This window comes from Magnolia sinica, chromosome 14, assembly GCF_029962835.1.
Source record: "Magnolia sinica isolate HGM2019 chromosome 14, MsV1, whole genome shotgun sequence".
Lineage (NCBI taxonomy): Eukaryota > Viridiplantae > Streptophyta > Magnoliopsida > Magnoliales > Magnoliaceae > Magnolia > Magnolia sinica.
Genome location: NC_080586.1, coordinates 71,368,729 through 71,385,473, shown reverse-complemented (window position 1 = coordinate 71,385,473; position 16,745 = coordinate 71,368,729). Strand labels below are relative to the sequence as shown.

The 16,745-nt window shown below is 44.3% G+C and overlaps 1 protein-coding gene across 1 annotated transcript in view; it reads right to left on the bottom strand.

The window, feature by feature from the left end:
* Window positions 1-16,745, bottom strand: part of LOC131226131 (endo-1,3;1,4-beta-D-glucanase-like) — a 32,406-nt gene that overhangs the window by 2,918 nt on the left and 12,743 nt on the right. Inside the window, exons 3-6 of the mRNA XM_058221843.1 lie at window positions 15,851-15,977; window positions 14,158-14,248; window positions 13,904-13,993; window positions 13,438-13,538 (exon numbers count right to left, since the gene is read on the bottom strand). Of these exons, the coding sequence (XP_058077826.1) occupies window positions 13,438-13,538; window positions 13,904-13,993; window positions 14,158-14,248; window positions 15,851-15,977 (409 nt within the window). The remainder of the gene's footprint in view (window positions 1-13,437; window positions 13,539-13,903; window positions 13,994-14,157; window positions 14,249-15,850; window positions 15,978-16,745) is intronic.

The following is a 16,745-nucleotide window of genomic DNA, read 5'->3' as shown; positions in this document are numbered from 1 at the left end:
TATTTCCTAGAGAATGAGGGCCAGGATGACCCCTCTAAGCATCTCCATAGTGGACGATTTATTCGACATAGACCACCATTGCGAGGCTCTACACCCTGTAGACTGGTTTGGAATAAAGGAAATAGAAAGGATGGCCGAGAAGTGGGACCAGATGGAGGAAGAAATCACCCCTTCAACGAAGAGGTGGTTGAGGGATTCTTCCTTCCGGTCAAGATTCTTGCAGCACACGCAGGAGGAGGCCAACTGGATCCCTTTCCTTTTCACACTGATATCGATAGGGATTGCGTTATTAAGGATCTTTTAGGTAAATAGAGCAATTTTAGGAGGAAGATGAGGATGCCATGTCCATTTGGCCTAGGTGCGCATATGGCCCATGGGCCGGATAAGGCGCCATGTGGATCTTGTGGAGAATTTCCCCGACTTTTTTTTTTTTTTTTTAAAGGCGAAGCCTAAGATCTACAGGTCCGTCAATCCATTGAAAGAAGAGAAAGATACAACCTAAAAGGGATTTGAGCGGGAGAAAGGCACCAAAATTCTAAACATCCCGCCTATCGTGTCTATACATGAATAAACAAACCCCTAAGAATCGAAAGGGAGGGGAGTTGCCAAACAAGGCCCAGAACAAAGTGAGCAAGCCTGCCGATGAGATGGACGGTAGAGATGCCACCCTCAGGACCGGATCGATGAGCTTAGTGAGGGAGACCGCGGATAGGCCCGAGATAACCCAAGCCCACCTTATCAAGAAAAAGCAGCCCTCGGACCTGAGGGGGAAGATCCTGGACATGATGAAATTCCTTCTCAGCTTGGTGATTGTTACCTTCTCTATCCAAACCATCAATCGGTCCATTACCTTCCTTAGTAATGTACGAATAGGAGAAGATGCCTTGTCTTATTAAGTTAGCAATCCGATCGACCCAAGGTTTCCATCGCCTCAAGATAAGAGATTTACCAGATATACCGTCAATGACAACCTTAAAATCTGATTCTACAATGGCCTTGGTCAGCCCCACTTTCATACATAACTGGATGTCGTCATAAATTGCACGGAGTTCAGCTCCGATGTTGGAGCCCACACCAAAGCCATGAGAGAAGGCGAAGATGAGGTTGCCGGCGGAGTCTTGCCCCACCCCTTCACCACACAAGAGGCCCGGATTCCCTCTCGAAGACCCATCCACATTCATCTTGATCCACTCCAGGGGAGGTCTGGACCATCTAATAATACCAGAATGGGAGGGAGAGTGAGGGATCCCCAATACACCTCGGGGAGGGAAACTCGGCAGGGCACCCTCCAAGGGGAAGCCAAGAAGTTTTTCCAATAAAAATTTGATACGAGACCTAATGGAGAGATCCTTCATCGGGATGTTGTCAAAGTGGGCCGCATTTCACGCTTTCCAGACTTCCTAGAGGATGGTGATGGGGAGAAGTTTACGAATGAGAGCCGGGGTGGAACCCGGAGCGTGGGCCCTATGCCATTGGAGAAGTCTTCCCTCTAATGACTGGTGGTTGAGGAAGGGAATACCACAACAGGAGCTGAAGAAATGCCACGCCATCGAAGCCTGCCACCCCTCAAGGAATAGGTAGCGGATCGATTACTGAACTAGATGCTGGGAGGATCCCAAGACGCAATAGTTGCAGCAGGAAGCGAGCTGGATCCCTCTTCTTTGGATTCTTTCATCAACTGGAAGAGCACCTTGAAAGAGCCTCCAAACAAATATGGACATCTTGGGAGGCATTAACTTGTGCCAAAACCAAGTTGACCAGCCAGCGGAAGACCCCGGGACCTCGAGACAAACCAGGCTGACTTGATGGAAAAGGAACCAGAGGGGTTGTGAGGCCAAAAACATGAAGCAGGACCTGAAGAAGTGGCAAACCCAGTATGGACTATCTGATCGAAAATCTGATGCAGCAGATACAAACAGACAGCGGACGACGGAAGAGGGCCAGCCGGGCCTAAGAAATCTCTGATTTTCAGCATGCGCAGATTAGTTGGAATGGGATCGGAGGCCAGGCGGTGGAGGGGCCCCTTACCTATCCAATTAACCTCCCAAAGATTCTGCTCGCCATCTCCAACTTCCCACTACGCGTTCTCGTCGATGAATGTGAAATGGGTCCTGAACTTCTTCCAAAGAGGAGAGACATTTCTGCAACAACCACTTCCGTCAGGCAGGAGAAGGTCATTGACATACCTGCTGTGAGTAAAATGGACCCATGGCCTGACTGTGGTACCGTGTTTCGCTGCCCAGGCCAACTTGAGATGCAGGGCAGTCATAACTTCCTTCAATTTCCTGACCCCCAGTCCTCCTTCCACCGGGGAAGTGATTTTCTTCCAAGCGATCCACTGTAATTTCTTCTTGCTGTCAGCCCAACCCCAGAAGAATCTGGCGAACTTTTGTTCCAATTCAGCGATAACCTGAGCCGGGACGTTCACTGCTGCCAATGTATGAATTGGAATGCTACCGAGGACGTTCTTGATCAACGTCAACCTACCCACTTGAGATAAGATTCTGGCACTCCACCCGCTAATGCGGCCTTCTACCTTGTCAAGGAGCGGTCTGAAATTAACCTGCTTCAACCTACCTTTAGAAACAGGAGCTCCCAGGTATGTAATCCCAGAGGATGCCTTTGAGATACCCAGGTGGCGTTGGATAGCTCTCACTCTCCCTTGCTCAACTTATCATCACAAAGAAAACGGCTCTTGCTCAAGTTAATTTTCTGTCCCAAAGTAGACTGGAGAATTTCCCTGACTTCTCCTTAGCCCAAATGAAGCAATCTTCACCTTGATTAAGGGACAGTCCCTCAGCTCGCACGTGATGACGAACTGATTGTGGGAGCGAGACAGGGAAAATGGCGTGCTGAAGAAGGCCATCGGGGTCAATTATGTCTTTGATCCTCAGATTGATGGGGTGGGGAGGAACATTTTCTGGGAGCAAATCCTTGAGAGGGCCAAGTCCTGCCCAGTTGACATGCCAAAAGCTGCTATTACCATCCCCTAGTAACAAGCGGGAATTGTCTTCCACAAGCTGAAGAAGATCCCCAATTTTCTTCCATGGAGGGGAGTCGGACCGGCGCTGATTAGAGGAGCCCCTCGATTGATTGATGGCATATTTGGATCTCATGAATCTTGCCCATAGGCTGTTTTCATAGGCAAAGAAATAGTCCAGGCCCTCTTAATTCTCAGGGCATCCGCAACCTCCCATAAGCCTTTGATTCCCAGCCCACCTCCCATGGAAGGGGCTGATATAGACTTCCAGTTGACCCAATGAAGCTTCTTTCTCCCTTTTGACCAACCCCAAAAGAAGTCCACAAAACCTATTTCCAGGGAAGACAACATCTTTCTCGGGATATCTATTGCTACAAGAGTGTGAATAGGAATGCTAGCAAGCATGTGTTTGATAAGAGTAACCCTAGCAGCCTGATTGAGGAGGCGGGCTTTCCAACCTGAAATGCGGGATATGATTTTATCTACAAGCGGCTGAAAGGAGATAGATATGATTCTGCCTTTTACCAGCGGAACACCTAGGTAGATGAGAGGAGATGCCGCTCTCCTGATGCCCGCGATTCTCTTAAGACAACGAACTCTACCTTCTGACATCTTGGAGGAAACAAACAATCTGCTTTTGGCTGAATTAATTTTGAGGCCTGATACTTCTTTGAAGGTATGGAGAAAAGACATCATATTTCTGACCGATGTGCTGTTACCATTGATAAAAATGGTGGTGTCGTCTGTGAAGAAGAGGTGGGAGATCGTCAGGCTCCCCTTGTTGGTTTTGAAGGCCTGACAAATATTAGAATTGAACAGGGATTTGAGGCCCCTGATGAGGGCTTCCATGACCAAAATGAAGAGGCTGGGAGAAAGCGGATCACCCTGACGGATCCCTCTTTCTGTCTTGAAGGAGCCCGAGCTGTCAACATTGAGGAGAACTGAAAACCAGGTCCATGACTAGCATTTTTCAGCCAAGTCAATCCATGATTGGTTGAAACCGAACCTCTGGAGCACCGCCTTAAGAAAGGACCAATTCACTCTATCATACGCCTTTTCGAGATCTATCTTGAAGATGATGTTGCTACCACGGTCTCTTTTGTCTGTCCCTGAAAGAGCTCTTGCGCCAAGGATATGCTATCCGCAATCGATCTCCCTTAGACAAAAGCCATTTGTTCTTCTGAGATTAGCTTAGGAAGGATGGAATTCAACCTAGCTGCAATCACCTTAGAAAATACCTTGTATACACAATTATAAAGACTTATAGGACGGAAATCAACAAAGGATTTAGGAGCCGAACTTTTTGGGATTAAGCATAGCAGCGAGGCTGAGAATGCTCTAGGAATCGTACCTCCCCAGAAGAGGAATTTGATGGCCCGATGGAGATCCGTCCCAACGATTTCCCAGCATGTCGAGAAAAAAGCACCAGAGAACCCATCAGGCCCAGGCGCACCATCTGATGGCAGGGCCGAAATTGCTACCTTCACTTCATCCATAGACGGAATAGCCATGAGGAGGTCATTGTCTTCTGGGGAGAGCAGGGATGGGATTGAGTTGATGAAGTTGCCAACCGGGGCCACCTCTTCTGCCGTGAACAGGTTCATGAAGAAAACGGCCGCTTCTGCCTTTATGCAAGACTGGTTGCCTATTTTGGTCCCATCTTGCAGCTGAATTTCTCTTATATGGGCTCTTCTAATGTGGTTGATTGCAGATGTGTGGAAGAACTTGGAGTTTCTATCCCCTTCTTTGAGCCACCTGTTTCTGGATTTCTATTTCCAAAGGAGTTCTTCCCGGTTCTCCAGACGAACGAGGAGATCTTTTTCCGAACCCAGGCTGGAAAGGATGTGGGGAGAAGGGCTGAGAGTCGATGCCAGTTCAAGCTGATCAATTTTCGCTGTTGTAGCCTTGATCTGACTGAAGATATTGCCGAACTCGTCTCTATTCCAGATTTTCAAAGTAGCTTTTGTGTTCTTTAATTTGCACAGGAGGTGGATCATTGGGTTAATGAAGACCTCAGATTTCCAAGCGTTGGAAACAATAGCCTGGAATCCCTCGTGGAGGGTCCACATCCTTTGAAATTGAAAAGGCCTCGGGGAGGGGAGAGGGGCTGGAGGGGAGGATAGTAAGAGGGGCGAGTGATGCGGGACAGGTGCCGATCGGTAAAGGACGGGAAGCGATGAAGCCAGGCAGAGGAACAAAGGGCTCTGTCGAGTCTAGCCCATTTCCTGTTGCTCCCCAAACGATTGTTACACCAAGTAAAGGTACTCCCTGTGAAACTTGCATCTATCAGATTGGATTGGTTAATTGCATCAGAACATTCGGTTGAGCTACGCCCCACCAATGAGTTTCCCACAATTCTCTCTGATTGGGACGTGACCGCATTGAAATCCCCACACACAACCCAAGGCCCAACATTGGCAGTTGCGTGACTTGCCAGGTCAGCCCATAAGAGCCTCCTGCACAAATAGGAGCATTTGGCATAGACACAAGTGAAATTGAGGGGGATTTTGATGTTCGGGAAAGTGGCCCTGAAGGCAAGGAATTGATCTGAAGATGATAAGGAGTCCATGGAAATTGCTGAATGATGGAACACCCATATCTTGCCTCCTGCTGCAGCATTGGAGATGGAGCAGTGAAAACCCAGTTTCAACCCTATTCTAACTCTCCAAGAGTCAGCAATCACGGGCTCGATAATAATCACTATCGTTGGCTTGAAGGATTTGATGAGACGTTTCACATTTCTGACCGAGGGAGAATTACCAATTCTCCTCACATTCCAAAGAAGAATACTATCCATCTGAAACACTACCCGAGTTAATGGCCCTATTGCTCTTGCTTCGCTGTTGACCTGTCCAAGACTTGATGTAGCTGGTTAGGTTGTCGTTCGGGTTAAAGAACCTTTCCCTGTTGATTCTTATGACTGCTGTAGGGGGTTGGATCGAATCTGCTTGTTCCCCTGCTGACTGTTCATCATCTGATGCTGAAGCTGAATCTGATACTTGAGAGGCATTGGAAGGCTGATCCTGTGGATTTTGGTGATGGCAATGGATTGGAGAAGGGAGGAAGAATGGAGAAAGGTCGACATGGAGTTGCCCGATGTTACCCGTGCTATCGTTGTTCTTGGACCCCATATTGACAAGAGAGGGAAAAGAGCCTCCTGATGCTTTGAAGATGGCCTGAGTATTTATTGGCTTGGCACCCTCGGATTGAGAGCGGGGTCTTCTATGATAGTGGATGGTCTTGTTGTCATTGGGCCAACACCCATTTTCTACATTCTGCTTGAGGGATTAGTGTTGGGCATTGCTGATGTTGGCCCCTGAATCATCTTGGTCTTGCCTTGGATCCGGGGTGGTGTGCTCTGACGGCGGGGTGGCAGTCTGGTGTTTATGAAGGGACTGGAATGTTGGGAATATTGGAGGTGGATGAGCATTTGCTGGGAGGGATACCATTTCCTGCATAGGTGGGTTGAACTGGATTGGTGGGTGGGATGCCCTCGAGTGTTCAAGAACATGAGCTAGGGAGGCAGTGGCTAGAGGTCGAGGGGAGAACGGTGTGGTAGGGATGAAGGAGCTCTGAGGAGAATGAGGTGTGGTCGGAATGGAAGAGCCCTGAGGATTAGTATCGGTTAGGAGTCTAATGCGAAGATATCCCGGAGGGTCCGCTACTATCTGGTTCTGTGAGGCATTTTGTCGAACTGGGGTTAGGCTGTCTGAATGCCCACCCCTGCTTTGAAAGAAGGTAGGAACCACCCATTGCTAGGTGTCCTGTTCCTTCATAGGCGGAGGTTTGGAGGTGGGGTGGGAGTGAGAGAAGTTCCTGAGTTCCCCTATTGGATCTTCTATTACTGCAAATATTAGATAGGAGTCTCGTCCCACCTTGAGGTCGACTATCTTGAAGAAATCCCTTCCAAGCTTGAGGAGCATCTTCACTCTAGCAAAAACCTGGAAGATGCCATATCTGGAAACTGAATCAATTTGGATTACCTTGCCGAAGTGCTGTCCTATGTCGACGACAATCGATTCGAACCAGGCATGGGAGGGAATGCCATACAACCTAACCCACGATCCTCCGCGGCCTAGAACTGCTTCAGGGTGCCAGGGTTCAATACTGTTTAGCCCCATGGTCAAGTGAAGGGCTAAGTCTGAGGAGTAGCCTCTGAGTTCTTCTTCCGATTTGAATTTGAGGAGAAAGGCTTGCAGGGCCAATCTGACAACATCCATTGCCGAAGCTGCAAATCTGGAGTTCCTAAGGGTTCTAATGAGCTGGATGATGGGAGTGTGTGGATGATTTGTGTAACCTACCAGGGACAATGCCAGGCTACGACTTCTCATTTCCACCGTTGCTCTGTCTGCCACAACATTGAAGGAGTCTGTATCTGCTGGATTAGGGGCATTGAGTGGGGGATTTTTTCTGAGGATATCCAAGTACGAGTTAGGCTTTTGGGCGGTTGGAACATGGGGATGAGGACGGGTTTGCTTGGAATATCTAGGGGGAGGGGGTTTAGGGATGGTTGCTTGGACAGAGACCACTCGACCGTCAATCCATTTCCCATTTAGAACTCAAATTGTAGCTCTAGCTTCATCTTCAAAAAGGAAGAGGACAAAAGCATAACCTCTCGGTTTGAGCGAACCTGGGAATGTGGGTTGGTGAACCTCCATCACCTTCCCATATCTCCCAAAGATGATACGTAAGTCTTCCTGAGAGCAATCAAACGGGATATTTCTGATAAAAACAGAAAACCCGCCTGGTCTCAAAACCCCTCTAGGGTGGTTGTCGGGGAGCTTGGCCCTATAATGAGTTTGGGAGGGACGGGAGGGGTTGGATCTGACCCTCTGACGATCTCCACCCACCCTCTCCCAACCTTGGGATAAATCTCTAGAAGGGGGTCTGCCTCTGTTCCTTCGTGGCTGGAATCTAGGGGACTAAGGGGGATGAACGGGAGGGTGGGAAGGGGATGTAGGACACTGGTGTCTAGTTGGAGAGTGAGGGAGATCGTGAGGGCGGTGATGTCGAGCTGGAGGGGGATGGAGATCGGGTGGGCGGTGGTGCCCAGGGCGGGAAATTTAGGTTTGATCTTAATAAAAAACTTAGAGATCCATAATTTCAGGTTGCAAACAATAGCAATCCGGATTGAAAACGACCTACAATGAGGATTACAAAATTCAGAAGGGAAAATGTTGGGTATTTGGCTGTTGAGGCAACACTGCTTTTGATCAAGTTCCTTATGTGGCTAAATGGGTAAAAGTCTGAATGGGAGAGGTCTGCAATGTTGTGGGCCCAGATTTTCTTTTTAGGGAAATGTGTTTTTTTGGGAAATTCATAAAAAAAGGGAATACTAGATAGTATTTTCATTTCCACAGGACCTATGAAAAATCAAAGCACCAGTGTCAGATGTGAGTCATGGGACACAACATGGGATCCATGTGGTATAGAAGCTCAGCAGTTCCAGGGCTTTGGTTTAGCATTCATTTTAGCAGATAATCAGACAGTTGTTACAAATACTGCAGCACTTGGATTCTTCAAATCCATCAAAGCAATGTTTAGAGATGAAGAGAAATGGATATTTGGTACAGAATAAATGTCAGATGCAGCTTGGCAGTAACCAATATTTTATGTCGAAAAATAGTAAATGATTATATATTTAGAACTTAATAAAAATATGTTATAAATATTTTAGTAATACATACATAGATGTGTCAACATTCTCTGACGTATTGAGTGAGTTTGACAACTAGAGTCATACAACGCACCCATACAAGAGTAAACTAGACAAAATATACTGATGGCAGATGATATAGCATGCTGAGTGCTCAAAGTAGATGATATAGCATGCCAACTTCCATTCATCTGTATTTGAGATTGGAAATGGTTCCAGTCTATATGAAGGGGCTGAGTGATGCGGACATCAGTGGTGCACCACTTAGTTCAGAAAAGTGGCCCAATAGTCAAGAAAAGCCCACCATGGACTCTCATGATCGTGGCCCACTCGTCGGATTGGTTTTATATTTTAGGTTTTGCTTATTGTTATTATTTAGAATATCGTGAACGCTTTAGATTTTCTTATTTGGTTTTTATTTTAGTTTACTTCATCGCAAGTAATTGGTGTCCCACATGGAGCGAGTTTTTGTGTATAAGGTTCTCCCTATAAATAGGCACCCCTTGTAGTTCTTTTCATTTATTGAAGTTAATAAAAAAAATTCTGCTTTATTTTTCTGCTCTCTTCGTGAGTTGTGGAAGAATTCAAAAGTGGGTGCGAAGCCCTCCCTTTTCGAAGGGCTAACTACCGTGGTGCGAAGCTACATCGATCCCAATTCACTCCTATCTTCCATTATCTTTTTTTCCATCTTCCCCCACCATCCTTACTTTGAATTTGTCCTTTTGTTACATCGTATTTCTTCATTACAACAGTTTTCCAGATTTCGGCCCGCAGGCGAGCTGAAACTTCGGCGGAGACCATGCACAAACCGCTCATCCGATTGAGTTGAGATTTGAGAGTTTTGGAGTCCACCCCTACCCGACAAGGGCCAAGGTGGCCTTTTTTCTAAATAGTGGGCGCCACACATGTGTGGCTGGGATCACACGCATGTGCGTCTGGGCCATTGTTGCTGTCCATACGCGGGATCATCTTTTGGCTTAGGTTTTTATCCTCTCATAGCCCTTTTCATGAATCCTAACCTTAAATTACATGATCCCTAATTGATTTGCCCCTTTTTATCACCTTAGAGTTCCTTGCAATTGAAATTAGGGAATCCCTTGGATTAAGGACTGATTTTTATGCATGAGTAGTTGATTTTATTTACCTTTGACATCGTTTGGTTTATAATTTTTATTGGTCCAGTCCTAGCCTGTGTCGGCTTGGACCCGCATAGATTCCCCTTTTTAATTGAATGTTTGGATTTTCATGTGGGACGTGGAATTTGTGTGATTGTTTCTGAATTGGTAGGATCTAAGCCTGAAATCTTGCATATCATATTTAATTTTCCATGTCCTGCATCAAATTTGGTATCAGAGCCTAGGGTTCTTGTAGGGGAATTCATTACATGTTTAGGGTTTGGTTGTTTATATCCATTACACATCAATTCTCATCATATAAGGTTGTTTAGAGGTCCATAAACCCTGAAATAAGCTGCTGAAATTTTCTGTTATCCCCTTATTTGAATTATTTTAGAAATTAACTTAGTTTTCTATTTCTAGGTTTAGAAACTTTCCTTTTCTGTTTTTTTATAAACTAATTTTTTAGAAACTTTCTTAATCTGTTTTTAGAAACTAATTTTCTTTCCTTTTTTCTTTTTTAGAAACTAACTTGCTTTCTATTTTTAGCAACTTTCCTTTTTTCTTTTTCTTTAGAAACTAGGTTGTTTTTTTTTTTAGAAACTAGGTTGTTTTTTTTAGAAACTTTTCTAATTTGTTTTTTTAAAAATTATTTTAGAAGCTTTCCTAATTTGTTTCTTTAGAAACTTTCCTTTTTCGTTTTTTAGAAACTAGGTCGATTCTTTAAAAAAAATAAAAAAAAATCTCTTATATTTTGATAACTATATCACTGAATTTTGGTTGACACCCTACACTAAACATGGAACAATTGCAAGAGTCACTAAATAAGTTGTCCCAGAAGTTGGAGTTTATGATTAAGTGCTTGGAAATGGACCAATGCTTTGAACAACTTGATGAACGCATTGTCCGACTAAAGACCATCGCCAGGACAAACCCCACCATTGGGGTAGATGTCCAATCTCAGGCAGGTGGCCTGAAGGATAGACCAATAAATGAAGTTGGCTAAAGAATCAGTTATGGGCGTGCACCCGTGTACCCACCCCATGAGGGACATCAAGACCACTATTTTGAGGAGTACAACATGTGCAGCCTTGTCACTGGAGAGAGTGCACCTGATGTTAGTGTAGAGTTACCCATTGAGGTCATTCCGGTAGTGGATGAGTTTCGTGATGTTTGTCCTGATGATCTACTGGATGAGTCCCCTAGGAGGGATATAGAGCACACCAGAACATGGGACACCGTAATACCTACAACCGATTTTACGTTGAATAATTTTGTCGATAAGTCCACAGGTCTAAGTCCTTGTGAAGTCGTTAGTGATTATAAACCTAGAAAAATTATTGATCTTGTCCCTATGTCACTGTCCCATAGGCCGTCAGAGTCTGCAGAGTCTTTTGTGCATCACATTCATTCATGGCATTAAGAAATCGCGAAGATCATGACTAATAATGAACATTGCATATTTTCTACAGAGACCAATATAAATGTTTCAAAGGATTCAATATTGGGGACTCGTGATGGTCCGCATTAGGCCCGAGCGGTATCCTTCGATGGTCGTTTGTAAGTTACACGTGTGTAGCGTTGGACCCATCAAAATTATAAAACGAAACGGTCTCAATGTGTATGAGGTAGATCTTCCACCTTCCATGGGAATTATTTTCACATCCGATGTGGAGGATTCAGTTATTTTTCAGGGGACCACTGATACTTTGTCCGGCCTTCGCCCACCCATCCTGATTCCCCATATTTATCCCTTGAACCATGACCCCTTCCCAACCCATTTTCCCGACCTCTACCTCCCATATCTACTTTTCCCAACCCATTTTTCCAGCCTCTACCTCCCATATCTACTTTTCCTAACCTTTCTTCTTAGCCTCTACCTCCCATACCTACCATTTTTGACCCATTTTCTCGGCCTCTACCTCCCATATCTACCCTTCTCAACCCATGTTTTCAGCCTCTACATCCCATACCTACCCGTTCCGACCCATGTTCCCAGCCTCTACCTCTCATACCTATCCGTCCCGACCCATCTTCTCAGCCTCTACCTCTCATACCTATCATTCCAGACTCATTTTTTCAGCCTCTATCTCTCATACCTAACCTTCACACACCCTAAAAGGAAATAGAGGATATCCTGGACCATCAGATAGTTTCAATGTCAGACGGCAGGTTTCAGAAGTACGTGGTTAAATGGAAGTCACGCCCGGCTTCAGACAGCACGTGACTCACTGAGGAGGAGCTTCAGAGACTTGATCCTGACATCCTGGAGCGGTTCAGGAGTTTTATTTCGCCAGTGACGAAATCTTTGCAGCTGGGGAGAATTGATGGGGATATCACGCGTACACACGTACTCACGCCGCCCCCTACACACGTATGTATGTAGAAGGAGGACCCCACCATCGATCTGGCTCGATGACGATGTCCAGGGAGGGCCTCCTAGCTAGAAGTCAAGTTTTGGTTTAGAAAAGTGGCCCGATAGTCAAGAAAAGTCCACCATGGGATCTCATGATCGTGGCCCACTCATCAGATTGGTTTTATATTTTAGGTTTTGCTTATTGTTATTATTTAGAATATCGTGAACGCTTTAGATTTTCTTGTTTGGTTTTTATTTTAGTTTACTTCATCGCCAAGTAATAGGTGTCGCACATGGTGCGAGTTTTTGGGTATAGGGTTCTCCCTATAAATAGGCACCCCTTGTAGTTCTTTTCATTCATTGAAGTTAATAAAAAATTCCTACTTTATTTTTCTGCTCTCTTCGTGAGTTGTGGAAGAATTCAAAAGTGGGTGCGAAGCCCTCCCTTTTCGAAGGGCTAACTACCGTGGTGCGAAGCCACATCGATCCTAATTCACCCCCATCTTCTATTATCTTCTTTTCCTTCTTCCCCCACCATCCGTACTTCGAATTTGTCCTTTTGTTGCATCACATCAAAATTTCAGAATCTGGCCCTACAGGAGGGCTGAAACTTCGGCGAAGCACCATGCACAAACCGTACATCGGATCGAGCTGAGATTTGGGGGTTTTGGAGTCCATCCCTGGCCGACCAGGGCCAAGGTGGCCTTTTTCTGAATAGTGGGCCCCACACACATGCGGCCGGGATCACACGCACGTCCGTCTGGGCCATTGTTGCTATCCACACGCGGGATCATCTTTTGGCTCAGATTTTTATCCTCTTTTATCCTCTCATAGCCGTTTTTCATGAATCCTAACCCTAGATTACATGATCCCTAATTGATTTGCCCATTTTTATCACCTTAGGGTTCCTTGAATTGAAATTAGGGAATCCCTTGGATTAAGGACTGATTTTTATGCATGAGTAGTTGATTTTATTTCCCTTTGACATCGTTTGGTTTATAATTTTTATTCGTCCAGTCCTAGCCTGTGTCGGCTTGGACCCGCATAGATTTCCCTTTTTTTAATTGTATGTTTGGATTTTCATGTGAGACGTGGAATTTGTGTGATTGTTTCTGAACTGATGGCAGATGATATAGCATGCTGAGTGCTCAAAGTAGATGATATAGCATGCCAACTTCCATTCATCTGTATTTGAGATTGGAAATGGTTCCAGTCTATATGAAGGGGCTGAGTGATATCCACGACATTTCACCAAAACACATGATCATGCATAAGGGGGAAAAAATGCCTAGCCTGCAATTGTAGTTCTAAAAACTTGGAGATCCCTTACCTCAGCTTTCGCAGATAAAGCCTCCTCAAACTGTTTCACCAGCTCTGGTGGAGAAAGGTGGTCAGTCTCGGCTCCAAGTATGGCAGTGTGAGTTTTAACCTCTGAAAATGAATAAATCATTATTTATAAGATATAAATGGTAACAGATTAAAAGAAAAGGAAAACCTCAAGTGAATTGGGATTCAACAGAAGCACAGGAGCTCAATGAAATTTACAAATCCTTTGAAGTACCAGAATATGAATACTATCCTCAGGTAATGAGTTTCTACAAGTGGGGCCCATCGTCTGGTGATCCCGACAATTATCTGACAGGCCACACAAACCACGTACCAAAAATCTCCCAGGCCCATCAGATCAGTGATCTAATCATAGGCCCCACGGGCACAGCCTCAAGATGCAAAATGTACAACAACCATGATCATATGATTCCTCTGATTCGAAAGTGTTTGAGCAACTAGACACTTGCCTTTAATATCATCAACAGTGACCCAGGCAGGATGACAAAGCACTGCAGCATTGACGAGACTGTGCTTCCCTAATTCCACCACTACCTTCGCTGAAAAAAAGACGTAGGAAGTTGAATGTTAGCCATGACTAACAGTAATACTTAACAAATAAAATAATAATAGTATTTTTAATGGGGCACTGTAGCTCGCTGATGGGCTAAAATACTCCATAGAAGGAAGCTTATCTCAATGAAAGAGGACAAGAAAATCTCACCACCCCAGCAAAAGCCCGCAGCCCCAATTGCAGATACTCCTTTACTTTTCAAAGCTGCAACAACTGCTTTCGCATCTTCAGTTCCTTTATCCTGTAAGAATGTTATAAGGTATTGGATGCTGAATTCTTATCATAATATTGCAATTAATCATAGCAAAAGGATGCATCATTGAAGGAATGAATACAGATAGCTGTGCCATGATAGGTTTATTGCTCAAGTTACTGACATGAAAAGCAAAATGCCTCTAGGTTAACAAATAAATGACTCTTAAACCCACCCACCCCCCAGTGCTACCACTTGAATGCGCCTTGAACCAAGAACGAACTCCAAAACATGCCTGGAAGAATGCTATAGCAACGTCTTCAAATAGCAACCAATATCAGCATGAGAAAAATCAAGGGACCATTTGGATTACTTCATGTCCAACACTGGCACTTTTAGAAAGAAAAGCTTTGCATATCTGATGCATTAAAGGGTAACAAAAGTGAATACTACTATGACATATGGACATCATGAGTTCAGGATATGCACACTGAGACATCCCTGCCATACATGCAACAGTTTTGAACAGTGATCAGGACTGTAGGTTTGGTTGACCATGGCTTGATGGCCCATCTAATGAGAGGCTTGGGAAAGGGGGCAAGTCATTCAAAATGGAGAAATGGTCCACATGCAATGGAAAAACTCACAAAACTTAATGGTTATTATTGCCCCATTACTGCAATAATTGCCACTAGTTGATCCACCAGGTGGCCCACCCGATCAACAGTCCCAATCACCACACATGCTCATCACACCTGATGCACATTTCTGGCCAAAATTTTGCGAAGCTGGGGGCAGATGTGTAGGGATTCCCCTGCTAACAGGATAGTGGGAGATGTTAGGTAAATGGTACCAGGTGCACCAATCCATGTATGTGACCTTTTCCCTAGATAATTATGTGACCTTTTCCCTAGATAATGTTTGCCGGTTTTATTAGACGAACCATATGGAACACCACCCTCAACTTTGCACAATATACATGGATCTTCAATTCTAAAAAGTGGGCTCATGGTTCAGCAATCAGACAACTGGTTTGTTACATCCCAACTTCATTGGACCATGCCTCAGAAGTAACCCAGGTTGCAAGATCCTAGCCACCATGCCTGGACCTTTTTCAGTTGAATGCTGAGCACCAAAAGGCAAAAGCATTCCATTTCGGTTGAATGAGCCCATCCATACAGAAGCAAAGTTAGGTGAGTTTGCTTGTATCAGTGCAAGAATCTCTTCATCCACATAATGCACAAACAATCATGCAACAATGCATGCACACATGAAGATATACGTGCAAGTATGCTTTGTTAACCTACATAAGCATACATACCATACACACAACCATGCAATCATGCATGCAGGCATGAACCATACATTCATGAATGCTTCCCTAACCTAACATAAAGAGACATGCATCCAAAAATAACCATACAGTCATGATGCATGTGTGTATGCATACTATGTGTGCTTTGTTAACCTAAATAAATACTTTTCAAATGAAAAGAAGAAAAAAAAGCATAATGCTCGTTATAATCAATCATCAATAAGAGACCTTTCGATTCAAAAAATCAATAATAAACTTTAAACAAAGATACGAGAGAGAGAGAGAGAGAGAGAGAGAGAGAGAGAGAGAGAGAGAGAGAGAGATCAGAAACCAACCGTTCCATGATCTTTTAGCCACTCCATAATTGGTCTCTTAGGATCATTGGGATTGTACGGATCTCTGTATAAGAAGTCAGGAACCACCACATAGAAACCAGCCACTGTAATTTTGTCTGCGAGCTTCCTTTATAGTAAAATGTAGGTAATATTAGCTTTAAAAAATTACTAAAAAAAAAAAGTTTCTTACATACACTGGGCCTAGCATTCCATTGGGCCTATTTGGATAGGAGGAATGCAAGGTGAGGATGTGGAAAATTGGAATCATGATTTTCAAATCACAATAAAAATAGGGAAATTGTATTCTTGCAATACAAACAACAGAAAATAGTTGTTTTGATGAAAAGGTAATCATGGTTTCTCTTCCAAAAGAAATCCACAATAAATTCTAGAGAAGGTTCCCCACCGTTTCTTGCAATCCAAACAGTGGGAAACAATGAAGGTGAGGGAAAAGGTAATCATGATTTCCAAACCACAGTAAATGCAGTGGAATTGGAATTGAGGATTCCTTTGTGGAAAACAGTGATTTTCTGCAAAACTAATACTTTTCCTGCAGATTCCTCTCATGTTTGGAGTCCAGAGTGTTATGATCCGTCCACAACCATCAGAAGATTTTCATTGCCAAGAGATGGCATCTAAGAGAAACTGAAAGAATCTTTGAACTAGGACGTAGAGTGGGAGAGTAAATATAAACATAGATTGGATTATATATACCATTATTATTATTGGTTTCACAAAGTAGGACAAGTGACCGTCACCACCTTTATTGTGCACATTCTTCTAAAAGGGTGCTGTGCGCATGTCACACTCCAATGCTCCATGGAAGTGGGTGAGACATTCCTGGATTGGTTTCTTTTCTAAGTTTTTTCTCTAAACTGCACATAGCTACAATGTA